The following is an 18458-nucleotide window of genomic DNA, read 5'->3' on the forward strand; positions in this document are numbered from 1 at the left end:
GGTCATGGAAAATCAGCACGACTTATTTAAGGAAACAAAAACTAATTACAGTAGAAATAAAATAATCATGCGCAAATACTGTCTTTGTCTGTCGTGCCAGCATTTGAATCTGAAACCTGTTCAATCCTGCAGCATGAACGTGGCTAAACTGAGCCCAGGTGGAGAATTAACGTCCTTTTATAGCGCTCAACTAAAGAAGTAACCTAAGCACCTGAACCATTTTCAGAAACAAAAGGGACTGAAAACAATCACACGCGGCGCAGGCGATGCCCCGTGGAACCCGAGTCGGCCGAGTAGACACAACAACCTGGCATTAAAAAGTGTTTCTACTTTCCACCGAGAGACTAGTGCCCAATACGATGGGACCTGCACACGGCTATTCTTTGAAACTAGAAGATACAAAACAATTGGATGCGTCTACGAGAGACAGCCTTGGCTCGGCCGGATTGAGACAGAACTATTTGCATAAAGCATACACTAGTACATTGTTATTTGCATTGAAATATGTACTTCACGTGCAGGTTTTACACGTTTTAAAAGGATGCCTGCCACGCCGGTTTAAATAACACCGCGCCTAATTGATTGAATTTGATGTAGGGCTACTGGACTCGTACCACGATTACATAACCAGTCACTGCTTGAGACACTACTTGAGTCCTTTCGGCTTCGGCAGCTAGCATGCTGCCTGTAACAACACAAATCCTTAATTCCACGTGTATTTTCAACATTTACACGTAGTGAATGTTGTAATATTATGCTACCCTGATTATACATTCACTGATAATTAATTGTGATAATTAAAATAGCTCTGACAGCGAAACAGGAAGACAATCAACACAGGTTTGTAACTGCATGCATTTACAAAGTCAACAGCCTCAGACGTTTCCATTTTAAATGTTTTTGTTTTTTTTGCGCTGACCAGCGTTTCAACTCCAGCATCCAGAATAAATTCATGTTTAGCTTTAGCAAAACATTTCTTAGCATTCGGTCGTGAGGAAACATCTTTCACAAATATGTTTCGTTCAAAGTTTCTGTCATCACAATGCGTTGCAATAAATAGCCTATTGCTTCTTCGCAGAAGGTAGGAATATTCCCTTTACACTAGGAAATGCCATAGTGAATCAGAAAACGCATACTTTAGAGAAACGCGTACAGAGCATTCCTCTTCCGTTGGCAAATTGATATGTACATTTTGACACTGGCAAATAAATGAACTTACCGAATTTCCTGTCTGCGGCGGCGATCAAGTGGGTATGGAAAGCCAAGAGGACGATGAGGATGGAGAGAAGCGAATCCATCATTTTTATTGATCCATCGCACATATTCGTTAACACACCATTTCGTTGGCCGTTTTCTCCAAGCGATGTTGAGAGGAGATGGCGAAAACAAACGAGGGGAGAAGAGGGAGAGGGGAGGATGCTGTCTTCTCAGCCCCGTGCTCAACTCTCTCCTGCAGTCAGCCCCTCGTCGCGGCTGGAATCAGCACTGAGAACAGCAGCCCCTGGCCCGACCCCTCCTCCTGGCCTGACGTCAAAATACACATGCCTAAAGGGCCGTGGTCGGGGAACAAGCCCAAATGGACACGGGCGTGCAACTGTGGAAAGAGAGAAATTTCCAAGGACCGAACATATAACAAAATATCGGTCGTGGTAAGCAATTTGGCTTGCAGAAAACAATCACCAGGCAATAGGCGACGAAAGAGGCTACTGTCGCGTGCTGAATTCTACGCGACATTTGTGCGCTGAAAACACTCTAGATATAGAGTAGGGCGTCTGCAATCAATGGAATACTCCTTTTATACTTTTATTCAGTTTATACTTTGAGTTATTTGCCTACAGCTACTTCATGAGGAGCATTGAATAGTACTAATATTCTTATATGGGTGAGAATATGAGGTAGGTAGCTGGGGTGATTGGACTTATACTCCTACTGCATATAGCCTAATAATAGCACTAATAACACAAACGATAATAAGAATAATCCAGTAGAAAACATATGTAAGCTTATAGGCTACGGTTTCACATTTTAAAATATGTTAAGTTGACTTGAATTTAATTTATTTCACCCACTTCATTGCTGCCGTAGCCTATACACGAGCTCAAATATCAAAAGCCATCCTACGTGAGACGCTGGCATTTGCACAGCGCCGTGGACTGACATTGACTCTCGGCAGTTGAATGTTTTCCAATAGTGTGGACTCCGGATTCATGCGTTTGCCTCTCTTGTAACGTTACTGCTGTCCAGACCACGTGCGCTGTCACGTTAGCATCAGGTGGTCAACTGCAGGCTACAGTAATCTTCAAAATAATTGTAAATACAATACAAATAAAATGGAACGTTTTCGTCGTTGCACCTCATTCTAAAATGCATAATTGCATGTGCTAGCTGGGCCATCCCATTGATGCAATCGCACATACTCGCAGTCCTTAGAGGTGCAAGCAGGCACGCAGCTGCTTCTTTTCACCCTGCATGCAGTCCACCAGCCGACCTGTGCAGACAGTTAATGCGTTGTGGAGATTACATTGTGTGTGCAGTTCACGCAGACAGACTGCTGCAGGCACCAGACTCTGCAGCAGTGGTCTACAACCCTGCTCCTTGAGAGCTGTTGGGCCTGCTAGTTTTTGGTTTCACCTTCTCAATCAGCACCCTGTTGAGACCCAGGTAACCAGATGAGGTGAGTTAACCGTGTTAACTGCTCTAATGGATTAATTAAGTGCAGAGTAACAATGAAACTCAGAAGAGCCGGCAGCTCTCCAGGACCAGGGTTCTGTACTATACTGAGAACTGAAGATCAGACTGGCCATCCTGAGGTCAGTGATAATCCCTGCCAATTAAAACCTGTCTTCCCTAGATAATGCTATGTGTCCCTCCAGATTGCTAAATCGCAGGCAACACTGGACATGAGTAGCATTCAGGTCTGGACCATGGAGTGCATCAGTGCACCAGACGAGTGCTTTAGCTGAATACACTTACCCATGAGATCAATAGCAGGCCATTTTTTGCAAGTAATTTCAGTTAAGAGTGCCACACTCAAATTATGCATACTGCAAAATATGTACACATGGCACAATTTGAATTAATTCAAATGCATGTCATTATTAGTCATTAAAGATTCAGCTCTCATCTGTACTTAATTATGCATGGCTATATAATTATGCATCTTGTATGGCCGAGTTCCAATTATACGTTGCAGTTAAAAACAGGATTTTTAGTACAATGAGGGTCGCTTAGTTGCCTGTCAAATTTCGAAACTACCTGACAGATCCTCCATTTTCCACCCTGTTCACATAATGAGTTATGGAGAGTATATTCTCAATTGACACCAATGTTATTTCCTGGCTTTTACAATACAGAATTAAGTTCAGAAGTGAAATGTATAAACTATATTAGAGTATCTTCAAACTTAAATTTGAACCTTCATATATTAGCTTTAGTCTACAAACTGCTCAATAACGATTTCTTCTAATAATGAATGGTGCAGTGCAGCTGGAATATGTCCAGTGTAGCTGGTGTACAGAGCCCTAGATCATGCATTACTCTGGTTTCATGAATATTTGAAGGACTCACTCTTCTATTCCAAATAGCAGTTTCCTTTGTCATTGTGCCAGCCATGTAAGCCTTCCTATATCTTTCCTCAAACCGAACACTAAAGGCTCATTTAGCAAAAAACTCATTTATCAAAATAAACAAAATGCTTATTTGGATGAAAGTAGAATCAAATTCCCTTTGCATTAAAATCTCATTTTATTACACATTTTATTTCAGCAGTGTTCTGCACATATTGAGATTTCATTCTCAAAATGGAAAGCTTACCTACTCATTAGCCCGTGGGTAAGTAATTCTATTCTTGGTAAATGCAAATGAATTGCATTTGAGTGCGCGCACACACAACCAATCCTGCACTGTACGTCATGAACCAACTGTATAGGCAGTGCCCTCCGTAATGGTGCTCTGAAATGGTGGGGAGGGGGTTATGTCTAAAAATGGCTATAATTTCTCCATGGTGAAACCAAAATATATAAAAATGATCATATAAAAAAAGGAATCTGCACTCTTAAGCACAAGTGAATTGTTTGATTACAAATCTAATATTGTTGAGTACCGAGCTAAATGAATGACTGTATATGAGTGTGTGTAAATATAACACAACAATACACCAGCGATAGAAAAGCGTATGCAGGCTTTATTCACAATTAATGGACAGTCGGGGCAGAATACATTAGCAGAAAGTACACAAAATAAGGTGTTGATCCCAGGTGCAGTCTCTTCTCCATTCCTCTGGCAGCAGGTGTGAGGGGGTGTGGGGCGCCCCCATCAGGGCATCAGAATCTCGTTCACGGTCCTGACAGCGGACTCGTAGATGACTCTGGAGCACAAAGTACAGCAGCTCATTTTAAAATGGTGGCATTCACAGCGCTCCACCAGACACCAGCCCTAATGCAGCTAGTGGACGTTCAGGCCAAGCAACGGCCTCCTAACTGAAAAACACACTGAGGAACCACACGCTTCAACCTCAGGGCTCAGTCCAGTCCAGTGTAACTGCAGCACTAAGAACAAACATGGCACCTGAAAACCACAGCATGGAGAAAGTACTCAACTGAGAACAACCTTGGGATTTACTGCAGTAAGACATGAACTGCATGTACAAGTACAGAACTATAGCCTTGCTGAATATACTGCCATATATAGTAGCAGACTTATAGATATGCCAACAAATATATTTTACAGTACTGTATCTTCAAAATGCAATATTTCAAAGCATTATTCATTTCCATATATGACCATGTGATGTGACGTGTGTTTGTGTTTTAATATATTGCACTACATTAACATTTCCTTGGTATGAGGGCTTAAAACTTATTTTTTATTTAAGAGACATTATGACAAACATTATTTACTGTATGATAATAATCTCAACTCAACCTTACAATATAAACACACGTCATTGAGAAGGAAAGAAAACGGGAGGAGAAAAAAAACAAAAAAAACATATAAAGGATAATTAGTAAAGAGAAAGCGGGAGAGAGGGGTGCGTGAAAGACAGTGGGTATCGAGTTGTATGATGTTTGTGTATGAGTACGTGTTTATATGTGGGTGGGCATACACAGGGTGTATCTGAAATGGGCTGGGTGAATGTGGTGTGAGTGAGGGGCAGGTTTACCGCTCTACGTTCCCGATTTCCTCGGCTGTGATGGAGTAGTGCTTCTGGAGCTGCCTCTGCACGGACACCGCTATGCTCTTCACATCCGATCTCAATTTGCCTGCTAAAGCACACCAGTACAAATAATGCAACATGCCAAATGTGATGGATTTAATAATGTTATTAATTACACAGTAATACAGCTAGGCGTCCTAAGACTCAGTGGTTTCAACCTCCCCCTGAAAGTGATCATTTAATACAGAGACACTGCCACCAGTAGCTAGGGTGTAATTTTCGGCCATTAATGTCCTGACGAATGGATTTGTGTTATCTGGATTAAGATGATTAAGAATTGACAGCGAAATTGCTATTTTCAGAAAGAGGCTCTTCTCTGTAGATATATTACAGGCATTTTAGAAGTGAACACATGATCTTCATATGAACTGATTAAAACTCCCAAAGCTTAGTCTGCAGTTTTGACTTACACTGTCGGACCACTGCCAAGACGTGCACGATTGCAGCCAATCCAGATATTCCATCTATTGCTTCCGATTCCACAGATGAATTTGTCTCAGCCAGAAAGGACCTGGAACAGAATTTACTCAGAAATTATTAATATTCTGGAAATTATGCTATATCATGTAGGCGTAGGCAGCACAATCCTATTCCTGGAGATCTACCATCCATCCTGTAGGCTTTCACTCCAACCGTTACAAAGCACACCTCGTTCAACAGTGAGAGATCTACTGTCCTGAGGGTTTCACTCCAACCCTAACTCAGCACACCTCATTAAACAGTGAGAGATCTACTATCCTGTAGGCTTTCACTCCAACCCTAACCAAGCACACCTCATTCAACAGTGAGAGATATACTGTTCTGTAGGTTTTCACTCCAAGCAGGGCGGAATTCGGCTGTTACCTGGTAACCCGGGGGGATTTGAAAATAACTGCCAGTAAGCTGCTCGACAGCGGGGGAAGGTCCTGGATGGTTTCCGGTGTCGTCACCTCCTCCGCACATGAGATCTGTGAAGATAAATCAGAGCTGAAATCTGTCGGATGAACTCGAGAAGCAGGCAGGCAGCCTTTCTATGAAACATGAAATGGAAATGTGAAACCTGCAGGGTATGAATGTAAGAAAAACGTCATTTTAGGCTTTAGATGCCACAGGCCTTACCTTGCGAAGAGAATGGCGTATTTCCACAATGACGGCGGCGAAGAGTGTCGAAAACACCCCGTTTATGGCCTCTGAATTTGCCACCTTCCAGTCCTGAAGGACGTTGAGGAAGTCTCCCAAAACTGCCATAGTTGAATGGCAAAGCTACAACAGAAAAGACAAAAGCTTTATTAAACACAACACAGTTCGGTACCGCTACTTGCAACAGATATGCATATCTCAGCATTATATTTAAAACATTGACATCATCTTCTATGATGATTAATATACAATATGGTTCAATATAACCATATTGTCAATCACTTAGGACATTAACTAATCTCCAGCTGTTCCTGAGATTGAATTTTTCTAAAACATAAAAAAACATAAAAAACATGAAAATAAATGTAGCTTTGAAAAGGAAATATCCGCTATTCATACACTCTGAAAACAGTATGATCAACTCCTACTGGCCTAACTAAAAACCACGCGACTGCAAAAGATTAAGAGTAAGTAAAAGACATGAATTCCTGTGTAGTGTGTTTGTACAAGACCGTGTGCTGCTCAACCTGTCCTCTGAGCCCCAAACTCCAGACCATCCTCTTACCAGCAGGCCCTCGTCTGGCTGCGTGCGCAGTTTCCGCGCGACCGTCTCCAGAACCTTCTGGAAGACGTTAGCCACGACGTTGAGGAGGACGGTGAGCTGGTCGGACTGGGCCTGGGCGAACTGGGCCAGGCACACTTCAGCCACCTCCTTCAGCACGGACAGCAGCAGGGGCATGCACTGGTAGCCCTTCTCTGCAACCCACAGAGCACAGACGGCCTTTACACTGCGGCTTTCGGCCAATGAGCTCACCGCTCCTGACAGCAGGTGGCAGGCTTTCAGCCAATGAGCTCACCGTTATTTACATCAGGGGGCGGCTTTCAGCCAATGAGCTCGCAGTTTGTTACAGCAGGGATTGGTGTTAGCTGGTGTGCTAGCGCCCACCTGAGTGATATGCCACACAGAGAGGCCTCCTGGTGCTACAACACTAGCCCTCTAGAAAACCGAGCACATCCCTCATGAACAGATTGCACTCTATTACACTGTTGATATGTGGCAAGGCGGAAAAAAGCAGTGACGAATGTTTTTCGCACCAGTGTATTTCTAAAAATAAAATATGACAATCTAAAAACAACATTATACGATCCGTTTGGCCAAATACTACGATTTTGATCCTGTCACCGTATCAAAATAATATATTTAGATTTTTCTTTCTTCAATATAATTGGAGTGCATTCCAAGGCCTGTAGCCAGTGAGCTCACAGTGCATCATGGGAGAGACACGAGGGGGTGGGGGGTGGTGTTATGTTATTTGATGCCACCTCAATGACACACATGGCAGAGTGACCTCCCCGTGCCACTGCCTCAGTCAGCCGGGAGAGGCGGGGACGTTTTAAGAGCTGCTGAGCGCGGGGAGGCCAGATTGTAGCGGCGGGGACGGGCAGGGGGCCAGGAGACTCGGGGAAGGGGGAGCGGGGAGCGGAAACGCACACAGCTTTACACCGCCGTACCGCTGCCATCTTGAGCACTTTTCACACCCTGTCTGAGCCACGACAGCCAGGGCTGGGAGTGCAGATACAAATCTGCACACAGCGTGAGGCTCTACATCATCTTCAGACATTCACAGGCTCCACACTGATTAACATCATTTTTTAAATTACGTTAAGGCTCACATCAGTAACTGAAACGGCAAGTCTTCCAGAATCGGGCAAAATCATTTAAAAAATGAATATCTCCATTCAGGTTTTTAACTGGCAAAATTACAGTGTATAGCAGAGACTTTTTAATTTTCATTTCAGTACTACCATTTAAAGCAAAAAGAGTCTATTGAAACCATAATGCCGATGTTACCTGTTGGTTGGATATTAACTTCAGCCTTTAAAAATAGCTAACAAATACTTGATTAATACATGAATTGTCCTTTGAGTGGCCAGCCCAATATCCTTTCAACATGCTATCGAAAAACATAAAATGAACCAATGGGACAGTGGCATGAACAAGGAACCAATCCAGTGATCTCCAGCCAGTTACCTGACAGCAGCACCACCGAACACAGGTGAAGAACCTGCCCTTTGAACTCCTCATCCGCAAGGCCCACCATCACCACGTCTCTGCACACAGTCAGGAAGCTCTGCAGACAAACAGCGTTCATTACACATTAAAGACAGGAACTGATACCGGAGAGCCCCAATGGAGGGCTGGAGGGCCAGTGCAATGAGGGCAGAGCAGAATCCATCTGCCTTTTACCTCACGACTGTGAGCTTACAATTTAGGCACCCCACTGTCACCGGGCATTATCAAGGCCACGATATCAACGGAATAGCCGTGATGAAGCAAACAAGCATATAGTAGTGATGTCATAACTTCATGGAAGTCCAAACGGCTGGTTTATAATGCAGAGTTTTGATACTTTCACAGTATTTTCATAGCAAGGGAGGTGTCATTTTCCACAACATGGGACCTTTAATGTCTTGAAAACACAGCGCACAGCCACCGTTCGACATCCGCTCTGTCCGCGGGAGACCAGCTTCCACGTTCGATTCAGAGCGACGCGGCGGGAAGGAAAACCGAACGCCTCCCCTGCGGTTCCTCGCCGCGCTGTCCCGAGTCTGACGGGAAGACGCGGAACGCCCCCTGCTATTTATATAACCTCCACGGAGAGCAGGGGGACCTGCAGCCTCTCAGGCTCCTGTAAGTGTGTGTATTAATGAATCCCTCAGTCCCGGAGCCCCGGCACATCCGGGACCGTGTGGAAAACACACACGGCAGTCCCCCGGGTTCAGACGTTTACCACCATACGGCACTAACAACCAGATCGCGTTCGCCTTCGGTTAAAGCCGGAACGTTATCACTGTTCATTCAGCGCAGTGCGTGCCCTTATCCTGGGGGAGCGGAGTACGACACATACAGATGCATGTTGAACTCAGCCGCAGGAGATAGGTGAAAGTGAGATGTGAACATATGCGTGATGAAACGCCCCGGTTAGAGGTACAGAAAGTGCCCCCTCCGGCGGGATTTGAACCCGTGACCCCCGGACTGCAGCACCTGCTCTCCTCTGTCTCACCTCCACGGCCCGCTTGGCCAGGGCCAGCTGCTGCGGGGACACACCGCCGTCGTCGGGGGCAACCATGAAGGGGAGGGCTCTCTCCGCCACCCAGGCTGCGGAGTTCTCCAGGCCCAGGAAGTAGTCCCTGCCCTCGGGGAACTGCAGAAGAGACGTAAAGACTGTTAACCCTGACAGGACAGATGTCTGCTACCTTCTCCTAATTAATTTTTTGAGGCACCTTGTGAACAGTTCTACGGTCTCATCAGCACCAAATACACATGAGTGTTACTGCACTCGATAACGGTCACTGCGCTACATCGCCCCACCATATCTTACAGAGGGGAAAAGGCAAGCACGATGCCTTTATGGGGGGCGCCTACAGAAACCACTAGCAAATCCTGGGTTGTGCTTTAAGCTCAGTTACGTTGTGAGCTCAGAGAAAGGTCAACAGCAGAAAGAGGACAAAGGACATGGCTGTGGACTGGGCAAAACAAAAAAAAACAGGGAGAGGACTTACTTTGTGCTGCAGATGGGCACTCAGTCGACCGTGTAGGTTGAACGCTCTCAGCGCGGTCTCTGCGTGGGACTGACCGCTGGCGCCCTCTGAGGAGCTCAGACAGGTGTAGAGCACAGACTGAGGAGGAGAAATACGACCGCAGAGCATCAGAACCACGGCTCTGAAACTCTCAGGGGGCCGGGACAGGTCCCTCTGGAGAGGCAATAACACCCCCCCCCTCCCCAGATACCCACGTTTCACTGCTTATGTAACCTGCACAGCAGGGCCTCACAGGCACACATTAATGTGAAGTGTCACCTCTGATGCACCGTACGCAAGCCCGGCCAAATGTTTCATTTTCGCTGCAGCAAAACACCCAAGTGAATTACGAGTTTGCTCCATAAGTGGATGTGGCGAAGGCCTTATCGCATTAACGTTTAGAGGTGCAGGTGTGCGCAGGTTTACTCCAGCCCTGCACCTGTGCAAACGCTCCGGGGACAGATGTACCTTCCAGGAGGCGAGGGACTTGAGCAGCTGGTTGAGCTGGCTCTGTTTCAGGCCCAGTAAGCGGTCCCGCTCGGACGTGCCGGTCAGCAGGTGCTCCAGGTAGTCCAGGCCCAGCTCTGGCTTCGCCTCGGCCGTCTCCTGGATGCGGACCCTGCGGTCAGAGTCCCTCCTCCCCTGCGGAGAGATCACAGCGCAACCTGGCACTCACACTTAGGGCTGTAACTCCCACGCGGATCGCTCGATATTGACGCGAATACCGCGAAATTACAGGTGACATTGCATTTTAACTGCATATTCATCGTTGCACCTAAAATCTAAAGTGCTGAAGTACAGACCCAAAACGACAAAATGGTGTCATTGTCATAATACTTAAGATATTTTGAAAGCACACCATGCATGGTACAGTTCGTTAAGGGCTGTGTAGTGATATCCAGTGAATGTAAGCACGTATTTATTGGTCCAAGCTGAAATATCAGTGTCGCTCTGAGAGAACAGAAGCAGAGAAGAGCCGCAGGGGGCGGTGATTGGGACAGAGTGGGGGCTGTTGCTAGGCTGCGGGGGGTGGGGGGAGGGGGGGCGGTTAACACACCGGTTTCTGCGGCAGGCCCTCGCTCAGCCACTCGCCGATGACCTCGGTGATGTGCGCCGCCTGCCCCCAGCTGCACAGGCAGTCGATGAGCGTGCCGTACCGGGAGGCGTCCGCCCCGGGCTCCAGCCTGCGCAGCTTAGACAGGACCCCGCAGCTGTCAGGGGAGAGAGGCACACGTCAGCGCCTCCTGCTGGCCGGCGGCACGGCGCGGAGAGGAGGGCGCACCCACCTGAACGTGGGCACGGCCGCGGCCGGGATGAAGGAGGCGATGAGGATCAGGGGCAGGGTGCATCGCTCGTCCTGTGAAAACAAAAAACAACTGAGGCCGGGCGACATACGGCAATGATTTATTATGGAGTGCAATAACGGTCCACACCACCGTGTGGTGTACTGCCTTTGTTTTCAGGTTTTTCCTCTTTCAATGTACCTGATGTATGTGGTGGTAAAATCCAAACCTCAGAGGCTATGAAACGCTTCCGGGGAAAAATATCACAACTGTTATCTATTGGGTGTTGATGTGACAGCCAATCAGCAGCAGAACTTGCAGGTTCCATGTGATTGAGTAAAACCTATCACATAAAAGCTGCATGACCTTGATGCTGAGTGGCCGTCTTATCAACACCCGGTAGATGACAGCTGCGATATTCTTTCCGCGGAAACATTTCGCAGAGCCTCTGCAGTTCGGGTGTTTACTACACCATCAGGTACAATTACAGAGAAGAAGAAAAGAGAGGCAGTACAGCACACGCTGGCGTTTATCGTTACTACATTCCGTAATTGTTACCGGGGCGTATCACCCGGCCGTACGCTCGGTTCCGCTTCGACGCGCCCGTGCCCGCGGGGGCGCGAGCGAGGCTCCCCCCGGATACCTGAAAGACGCGGAAGTACTCGGGCAGCACGGAGGCGAACTTGGCGGTGGTGTATTGCAGGGCCTCCTGGTTGAGCTCCAGGGAGCGACGGATGCTGCCCCACAGTATGACCAGCACCTCCAGCAGGCTGGCCATGGTGGCCGTGTCCTCCAGGGTGAGGATGTCCTCCAGCACCTGGGGGCAAGGCCAGCGGACACACGGGCACAGGGTGAACAAAACCGCAGACAAAAATACAGACGCAAATAAACAGGCAGACAGAAACAGTCATTAAGGACAAAAACAAACATCAAACACAAAGTGAAACATCAGACAAAAAACAAACATCAAACACAAAAACAGCCAGCTATAAATAAAGATGAGAAACCAAATACAGCTCAGTCTGGCCTTAACAGTAGCATTAATGCAAACAGGCAGGCATCTCAAATTTCCACATCATTTTTTTCTCGCCGCCGTTTCAATGTTTTTTAACCTCACTGCTCACTAGCTCATTTTCTTGGGGGGGGATCAGGCCTGGTTTTTGCCCAATATTCCTTTTTATGTTTTCTCTAAAGCATCTGTGACAGTGTCTGTAAGCACTACACAAATTAAACTGAATTGTATCAAAGTAAAATTATATGAAAGTACAGAAAAAGTAATATCAACAGATTAAATTCACAAGAATAGAAGCATTTAAACTCAACATGAAGTACATGGTATAAACATTATCTGAACAGAACTTGCTAAAGAAGAAATTTTCTTTTTTTAAATAAAACAATGAAGATAGTGATGAATAAATCTTGCATCATGACAAAATGCTCACTTTAGCGATAAAACAAGGTGTGGGCCGTATACTCTGCTTATAATGTATTGCTAATTATACAGTGTAGTCCGTAAGTCTTTGGACAGTGGTACAATTTCTGTTAATTTGACTATGTACTCCAGCACATGAATTTGAAATTAAGCAATGTACCCAACACGCAGACGGTCACCTTTAATTTGAGGGTATTTACATCCATATTGGGTGATCCGTGTAGGAACTACATCCCTTCTTGAAATCCTATATGAGCAAATGGAACAGAATTTGTACCACTGTCCAAATATTTTTAATTCTGCACTATATGTAAAAATGAGATGGCCATGTATATGAATGTTCTCTCTCTTCTTTTCCCCCATTAGTGACTGAAGTCATCACTAAAACATCAACCAGAGTATATAATAATATGCATCTCTCGAAAGCACCAATCGAAGTGCATGATAATATGCAGCTCTCAAAAGAACCAATCAGAGTGTATAATAATATGCATCTCTCGAAAGAACCAATCAGTGTATAATAATATGCAGCGCTCTAAAGCACCAATCAGAGCGCATGATAATATGTAGCTCTCTAAAGAACCGATCAGAGTGTATAATAATATGCATCTCTCTAAAGCACCAATCAGAGCGCATGATAATATGTAGCTCTCTAAAGAACCGATCAGAGTGTATAATAATATGCATCTCTCTAAAGCACCAATCATGAGTGCATGAAAATATGCAGCTCTCTAAAGAACCAATCAGTGTACAATAATATGCAGCTCTTTAAAGCACCAATCACAGAGTATGATAAGATGCACCACCAATCAGAGTGTATGACATTATGCTAAAATCAGAGGAGAGGCTCCAACTGATCTGAAGTGGTGACATTGGTGTCACTGGGAGGAACTAATACAGCGACAACTAGAGGAACCCTGAGCTAGATCAGGGTCACCCTACCCCTCCCACCAGACTCCCAAATTCAGCCACCGTACCGCAGGCTCGCATCAGCAGCGAAGGGGACCAGACAGTGAGAAACTTTCCAAATGATCTGCTCAGAAGCCAGAGTCGATTCTCATTTGAAACTTTTTGGCCGGGAGGATGAATGGAAGTGCAGATTCAGATCACTCACGCTGGTGTTCTCCTTGTTGCTGCTGTCCATGCCGCTGGTTTCATCCTGTGTGTTCTTCTGAATGCAGGCGTTCAGGCAGCGTCGGATGGTCAGCATCAGCTTGGCTGCAATAACAAGGCACATCAAACGGGTGCGTGGGAGACCAGCGCTGGACGGAGACGACTGAGACTGCTTAAAGCCTTAATTCTGTACGGCTTCAACGCGGCAGACTGGGTACCCAGAGTCCCAGCCAGTGTCTGATGGCTACAGTACAAAGAGAACAAACCGCTTCATTCTTAGTTACCTCCTGTCCAACATTGCTTGAAAATCCAAGATGAGGGAGGGTATTTTAAGAATAGCACATGTTACTTTGCAAGAAAATAATCAATTACTCCTATGCCAAGAACAATTTAAGACAGCGATTTTAAAACATAAAATAGTGAAACAGTGTCATACTGTTGGGAGTTGTGGTTTGTGGGGCAGGACTCACCGATGTTGGTAGGGGCCGTGTAGGCGTGTGCGTGCTGGTAAAACTTCCTGGCGGCCGCCGGGTTCATCTGAATGAGCGTCACGCACCGCTCGCACCACACCTCTTCCGATTGGTTGACGGGGAAGAAGGAGTTGAACAGGAGGTTGACCATGCGCTTGGAGACGGGAGCGGAGTCGATGGCCAGCCGGGCCAGGAGGTGCTCCATGGAGCAGACTTTCCAAAACTGAGAACGATAGGTGTAACACACGTTAGCGTAAACTCACCGCTTCCCCCAGAAGTTAACGTCCGTTCAATGGCAGTTTTTTCTCCTGAGGAATGTGGTTTGTGGTTATGGTCACTTGTTGACCATCTCAGACACTAAAATACGTTGATTGATGTGAATTGGACCAATAATTATAGAAAAAACAATAACTGCACAACAACCGTGTGTTTGGAAGACTGTTAGCTCACGATGGTCTGAACACCAGCGTATAAGCCTGCCCGATTCATAGGCTCTTATTAGCAACAGCTTCCCCGCCACAGTGTCACGGTGGAGCACTATTACCATGTCACTGTATGCTGAAATGGATCGGGTATGTGACACGTTTCAAGTTTTTATGAAAATGTAAGGAATTATACTTTACACACACACAAAACCAAAGCTGATCTCAAAGTAATTTTTTAGGTATCCGTCATGAAAGTTGCACAGTTCGGAACATGGTGAGCTAACTTGGTGTTCGGAACACGGTGAGTTTACGTTACATTACAGGAAGGCCCATGTCACCGAACACAGTTTGTGAGGTTGGTACACTGATTATAATGCATAATTAAAGGACGTTTCAAGGACACCAGAGAGTTTAACAAAAAGTTTCAGTGCCCTTATTTGTGACTTAATTACTTTGTAATGGCCTGAGATAAAACGGTAACAGGACATTAATACATGATTTATAATCCTGCTAGCAGAGTTTATCAGCGAGCTCGCATGCCTTGGAAAACAGAATACTAATGTGCCCATATGTCACTGCATTTTCAATGCATTGGGATATACTACAGAGAAAGAGAAAAAGAACATTATAGCAAACTGCACTTTCACAACCTTGTATTATCCACATTTACAGCAGAATTGAGGCTTCAGGGACACTGGACTTTATATGTATTCCCACTTGTCACCAGGAGCAAATCTCTCTTGCATTAATATGCTACAAATTGCAATCAGCTGCCTCCTTCAGGAGAAATGAGCCCTTTCATTACCAGTTTGGGGAAAGTGTGCCTGAGTGCACGTCTGTCTGACACCCCAGCCTGTGATGAGGCCCACGGTAAAGAGAAAAGGAGGGAAAAAAAATGAAGTGCCATAACAGAGGTGTTGTGAAATGATGGACCTGACATTTAAAATGTCAATTTGGGCCGTCTCCATGTCTGGCCCAGTGTTAACGGGTCCGAATGCGCTGCAGAGGTGGGCAAACACAGCGAACAGATGGATGTGCTCAGAGAGGGAGCGGGACATACTCAAACTCTCATCCCCAGTGATGGGAGGATGAGGTGAAATGGCTCTCTCATTAAATCTTAAAAAATGCCCTCTGCAAATATCAGCAGCTCACCATACACAAATTTCCTGTTTAAAGATTCAAAAAACTACATTAGTTTACATTAGTTTTGGCTGACACTCTTCAGCCAAATAAAATCCAAAGCGACTTCCAGTTGATTAGACTAAGTAGGGGACAATCCGCCCTGGAGCAATGTTCCCTTGCAATGGGGCCTTGCTCAAGGGCCCAACAGCTGCCTTGATCTTATCATAGCTACACTGGAGCTTGAAGCGTCAACCTTCCAGGTCCCAGTTAAGCACCTTAGCCACTAGACTATAGGCTGCCCAACCACGTGCCTTCCCTCCCATCACACCGAGCCCCCGATGAGATGCCCTGTAGCAAAAGGAAGACGTATCATTTTGACACGTTCAGAGCAGGACCGGCACACTTGCCTTGGCTGCCCGGACGGCCTTCATCTTGAGCAGCAGGTCGACGAAGGCCACGCGCACCTTCTCCGACTGGTCGTGCAGGCTGTTCTTCAGGGCCGGGAGCAGCTGCTCCAGTAAGGGGTGGCTCATGTTGTTGTCCAGGATAACGGTCATGCACTGAGGGGTAATTACAGCACAGTCGCACGGTGATGAACGACGTGCCCCTTTCAGCACACCCCAGCATTTTCCACAAAACCGCCAGCGAGCAAGGCCTCTGCCGAGCCTCTGAATTATACAGGAGGCGAGAGTCAGGATTAATGACGTCTCTCCTGTTATCGCTGCAGATACGGGGTCGCCCGGGGGGAGCCTTCACCTTAAACACGGAGCAGCGCACGTCGGCCGAGTTCACGTCCGCGGCCAGCTCCGTCACCAGCTTCTTCAGGAAGTCCGTCAGGATGGTGGGGGGGATCACGTCCCAGTAATTCGCCAGGATTTTGCAGACCCCCAGGACCGCCGTGGAGCGCACCAAAGGCTGGGGGTCTTCCAGGAGAGACTGTCCAACGCAAACGGGGAAACTTCAACAACAAACGTCAAAACCACAGCTCCTCGTGAGCCTTGAGAACATGACATTACAAATATCAACTGTCACACTTATTAGCAGATACCGTACAACATCCATCCATCCATCCATCCGTCCATCCATTATCCCGCTTATCCTGAACAGGGTCGCAGGGGGGCTGGAGCCTATACCAGCATACATTGGGCGAAAGGCACACACACCATTCACTGACACACTCATACCCACGGGCAATTTAGACTCTCCAATCAGCCTAACCTGCATGTCTTTGGACTGTGGGAGGAAACCGGAGTACCCGGAGGAAACCCACGCAAACACGGGGAGAACATGCAAACTCCACACAGAGAGGCCCCGGCTGACCGGGATTCGAACCCAGGACCTCCTTGCTGTGAGGCGGCAGTGCTACCCACTGCACCATCCGTGCCGCCCACTACTGGTCATCAAATCTCATAATTAGTAGCAGATAGGGGGAGCACAGTAACTCACAAACAGTGTGTCCAGCTGCCTCTGGATGGCGCGGTCCATATTCTCGCTGCTGAGGCTGGGGTCCTGCAGAGGAAAGGCTTCGGTGAAGAGCAGGGCCGCGTTAGCACGCACCTCAGAGTTAGTCGCCTGTGTGGGCAAGACATTAGCACAGAGGAACATTAGCAGGCAGGAACATTAGCACCCAAGTACATTAGCATGCAGGTGCATTAGTACAGTAACGGATCATTAGATGGTGCAAGAGTCTTTTTACACTTATAGTTTGCCAATCCTATCAAAAATTGCTGAGGAACTTTCATTGAGAACATTAAATTGAATTAAATGCAAGCCAGACGGCTAAAAATATTATGTTTAGTACAGAAACAATCGTCTTTAAACAATCAGCACTGTATTGGAAATTAGACCCCAGTGTGTAGTCTGGAGTAGCAGTCTGGAGTCTGGAGTCATGTATACCGACAGGAAAACATTCAGGGGCTGAACTGCTGAAAGTGCTTCGGTCCATCATTTTTAATAGTAAGCTGTAATGCGGTTGATGGAAATGCATAACCTTCAGGCCTCTCCACAGAATGGGCTTGTACAGCCTGTAGAGCATCTCATCCACGCCCTGCCGCAGCTTCTGCTTGTGAACGTAGCTGAGAATCTGGACAGGGGGACAGGAGCGCGGCGTCTCATTAACGCAAACACAAACACACGCGAGCTTCAGACGAGAGCTCCGTCTCGCACGGCGCGGCCAAGCAGCAGCAGCACCTCAGCCTTTCATCACAAAGGTGCGAATGGATACCAGGCCCGACACTCAGAACACCCTGTATCCATGGACACAGCACCTGCTCAATTCCCACCACTCCGCACGGGTCATTTTCACTCTTCTACTCTTACTCTGACACTTATTCTCGCACTTGCAGGAACAGTGGACAATATCCAACATCAGTCGTTAAAGCAGGCGGATGACAGGAAACGTACAAGGCTTTGGCAGGAATATAAAGCCCACTGAATGTGTTATCTTTATATTATTATCGCCTATGGCTGTATTACCTGTCTCACTTTGCCATGAACGGGGGAATTCCTGTGCAAGAGCACTGCGAACTGCATGAAGTCCTGGATACAGGTGGTCTCAATCTCCTACAAGAAAACATCAAAAACAAGATAAACAAAAACTCAGTGGAAACATAAACCATTTCATGTTATATTACCACACACCATTCGTGAATATGTGGTGGCACGAATGTGCGGTTAGCACAGATTGGACTTAGGCGC

General features: G+C 46.6%; 2 protein-coding genes across 4 annotated transcripts in view; both read right to left on the bottom strand.

Annotated features, from left to right (window-relative positions):
* Positions 1–1493, bottom strand: part of ptprn2 (protein tyrosine phosphatase receptor type N2) — a 203171-nt gene extending 201678 nt beyond the window's left edge. The window contains exon 1 of the mRNA XM_061239019.1: positions 1220–1493. Coding sequence (XP_061095003.1) covers positions 1220–1322 — 103 coding nt within the window. The 5' untranslated portion in view covers positions 1323–1493. The remainder of the gene's footprint in view (positions 1–1219) is intronic.
* Positions 1494–4161: 2668 nt separating this feature from the next.
* ncapg2 (non-SMC condensin II complex, subunit G2) overlaps positions 4162–18458 on the bottom strand; it is an 18807-nt gene continuing 4510 nt past the window's right edge. For 2 of the 3 annotated variants that reach the window (XM_061239505.1, XM_061239506.1), the window contains exons 9-28: positions 18237–18323; positions 17752–17844; positions 17208–17333; positions 16518–16697; positions 16169–16321; positions 14215–14437; positions 13746–13849; positions 11843–12016; positions 11203–11273; positions 10974–11127; positions 10385–10558; positions 9899–10015; positions 9400–9540; positions 8367–8466; positions 6900–7090; positions 6314–6457; positions 6059–6162; positions 5626–5726; positions 5162–5264; positions 4162–4366 (exon numbers count right to left, since the gene is read on the bottom strand). In XM_061239505.1, the coding sequence (XP_061095489.1) occupies positions 4315–4366; positions 5162–5264; positions 5626–5726; positions 6059–6162; positions 6314–6457; positions 6900–7090; positions 8367–8466; positions 9400–9540; positions 9899–10015; positions 10385–10558; positions 10974–11127; positions 11203–11273; positions 11843–12016; positions 13746–13849; positions 14215–14437; positions 16169–16321; positions 16518–16697; positions 17208–17333; positions 17752–17844; positions 18237–18323 (2592 nt within the window). In that variant the 3' untranslated portion in view covers positions 4162–4314. The remainder of the gene's footprint in view (positions 4367–5161; positions 5265–5625; positions 5727–6058; positions 6163–6313; positions 6458–6899; positions 7091–8366; positions 8467–9399; positions 9541–9898; positions 10016–10384; positions 10559–10973; positions 11128–11202; positions 11274–11842; positions 12017–13745; positions 13850–14214; positions 14438–16168; positions 16322–16517; positions 16698–17207; positions 17334–17751; positions 17845–18236; positions 18324–18458) is intronic. The other variant, XM_061239507.1, reaches the window with a different exon arrangement.

This window comes from Conger conger, chromosome 4 (assembly GCF_963514075.1).
Source record: "Conger conger chromosome 4, fConCon1.1, whole genome shotgun sequence".
Lineage (NCBI taxonomy): Eukaryota > Metazoa > Chordata > Actinopteri > Anguilliformes > Congridae > Conger > Conger conger.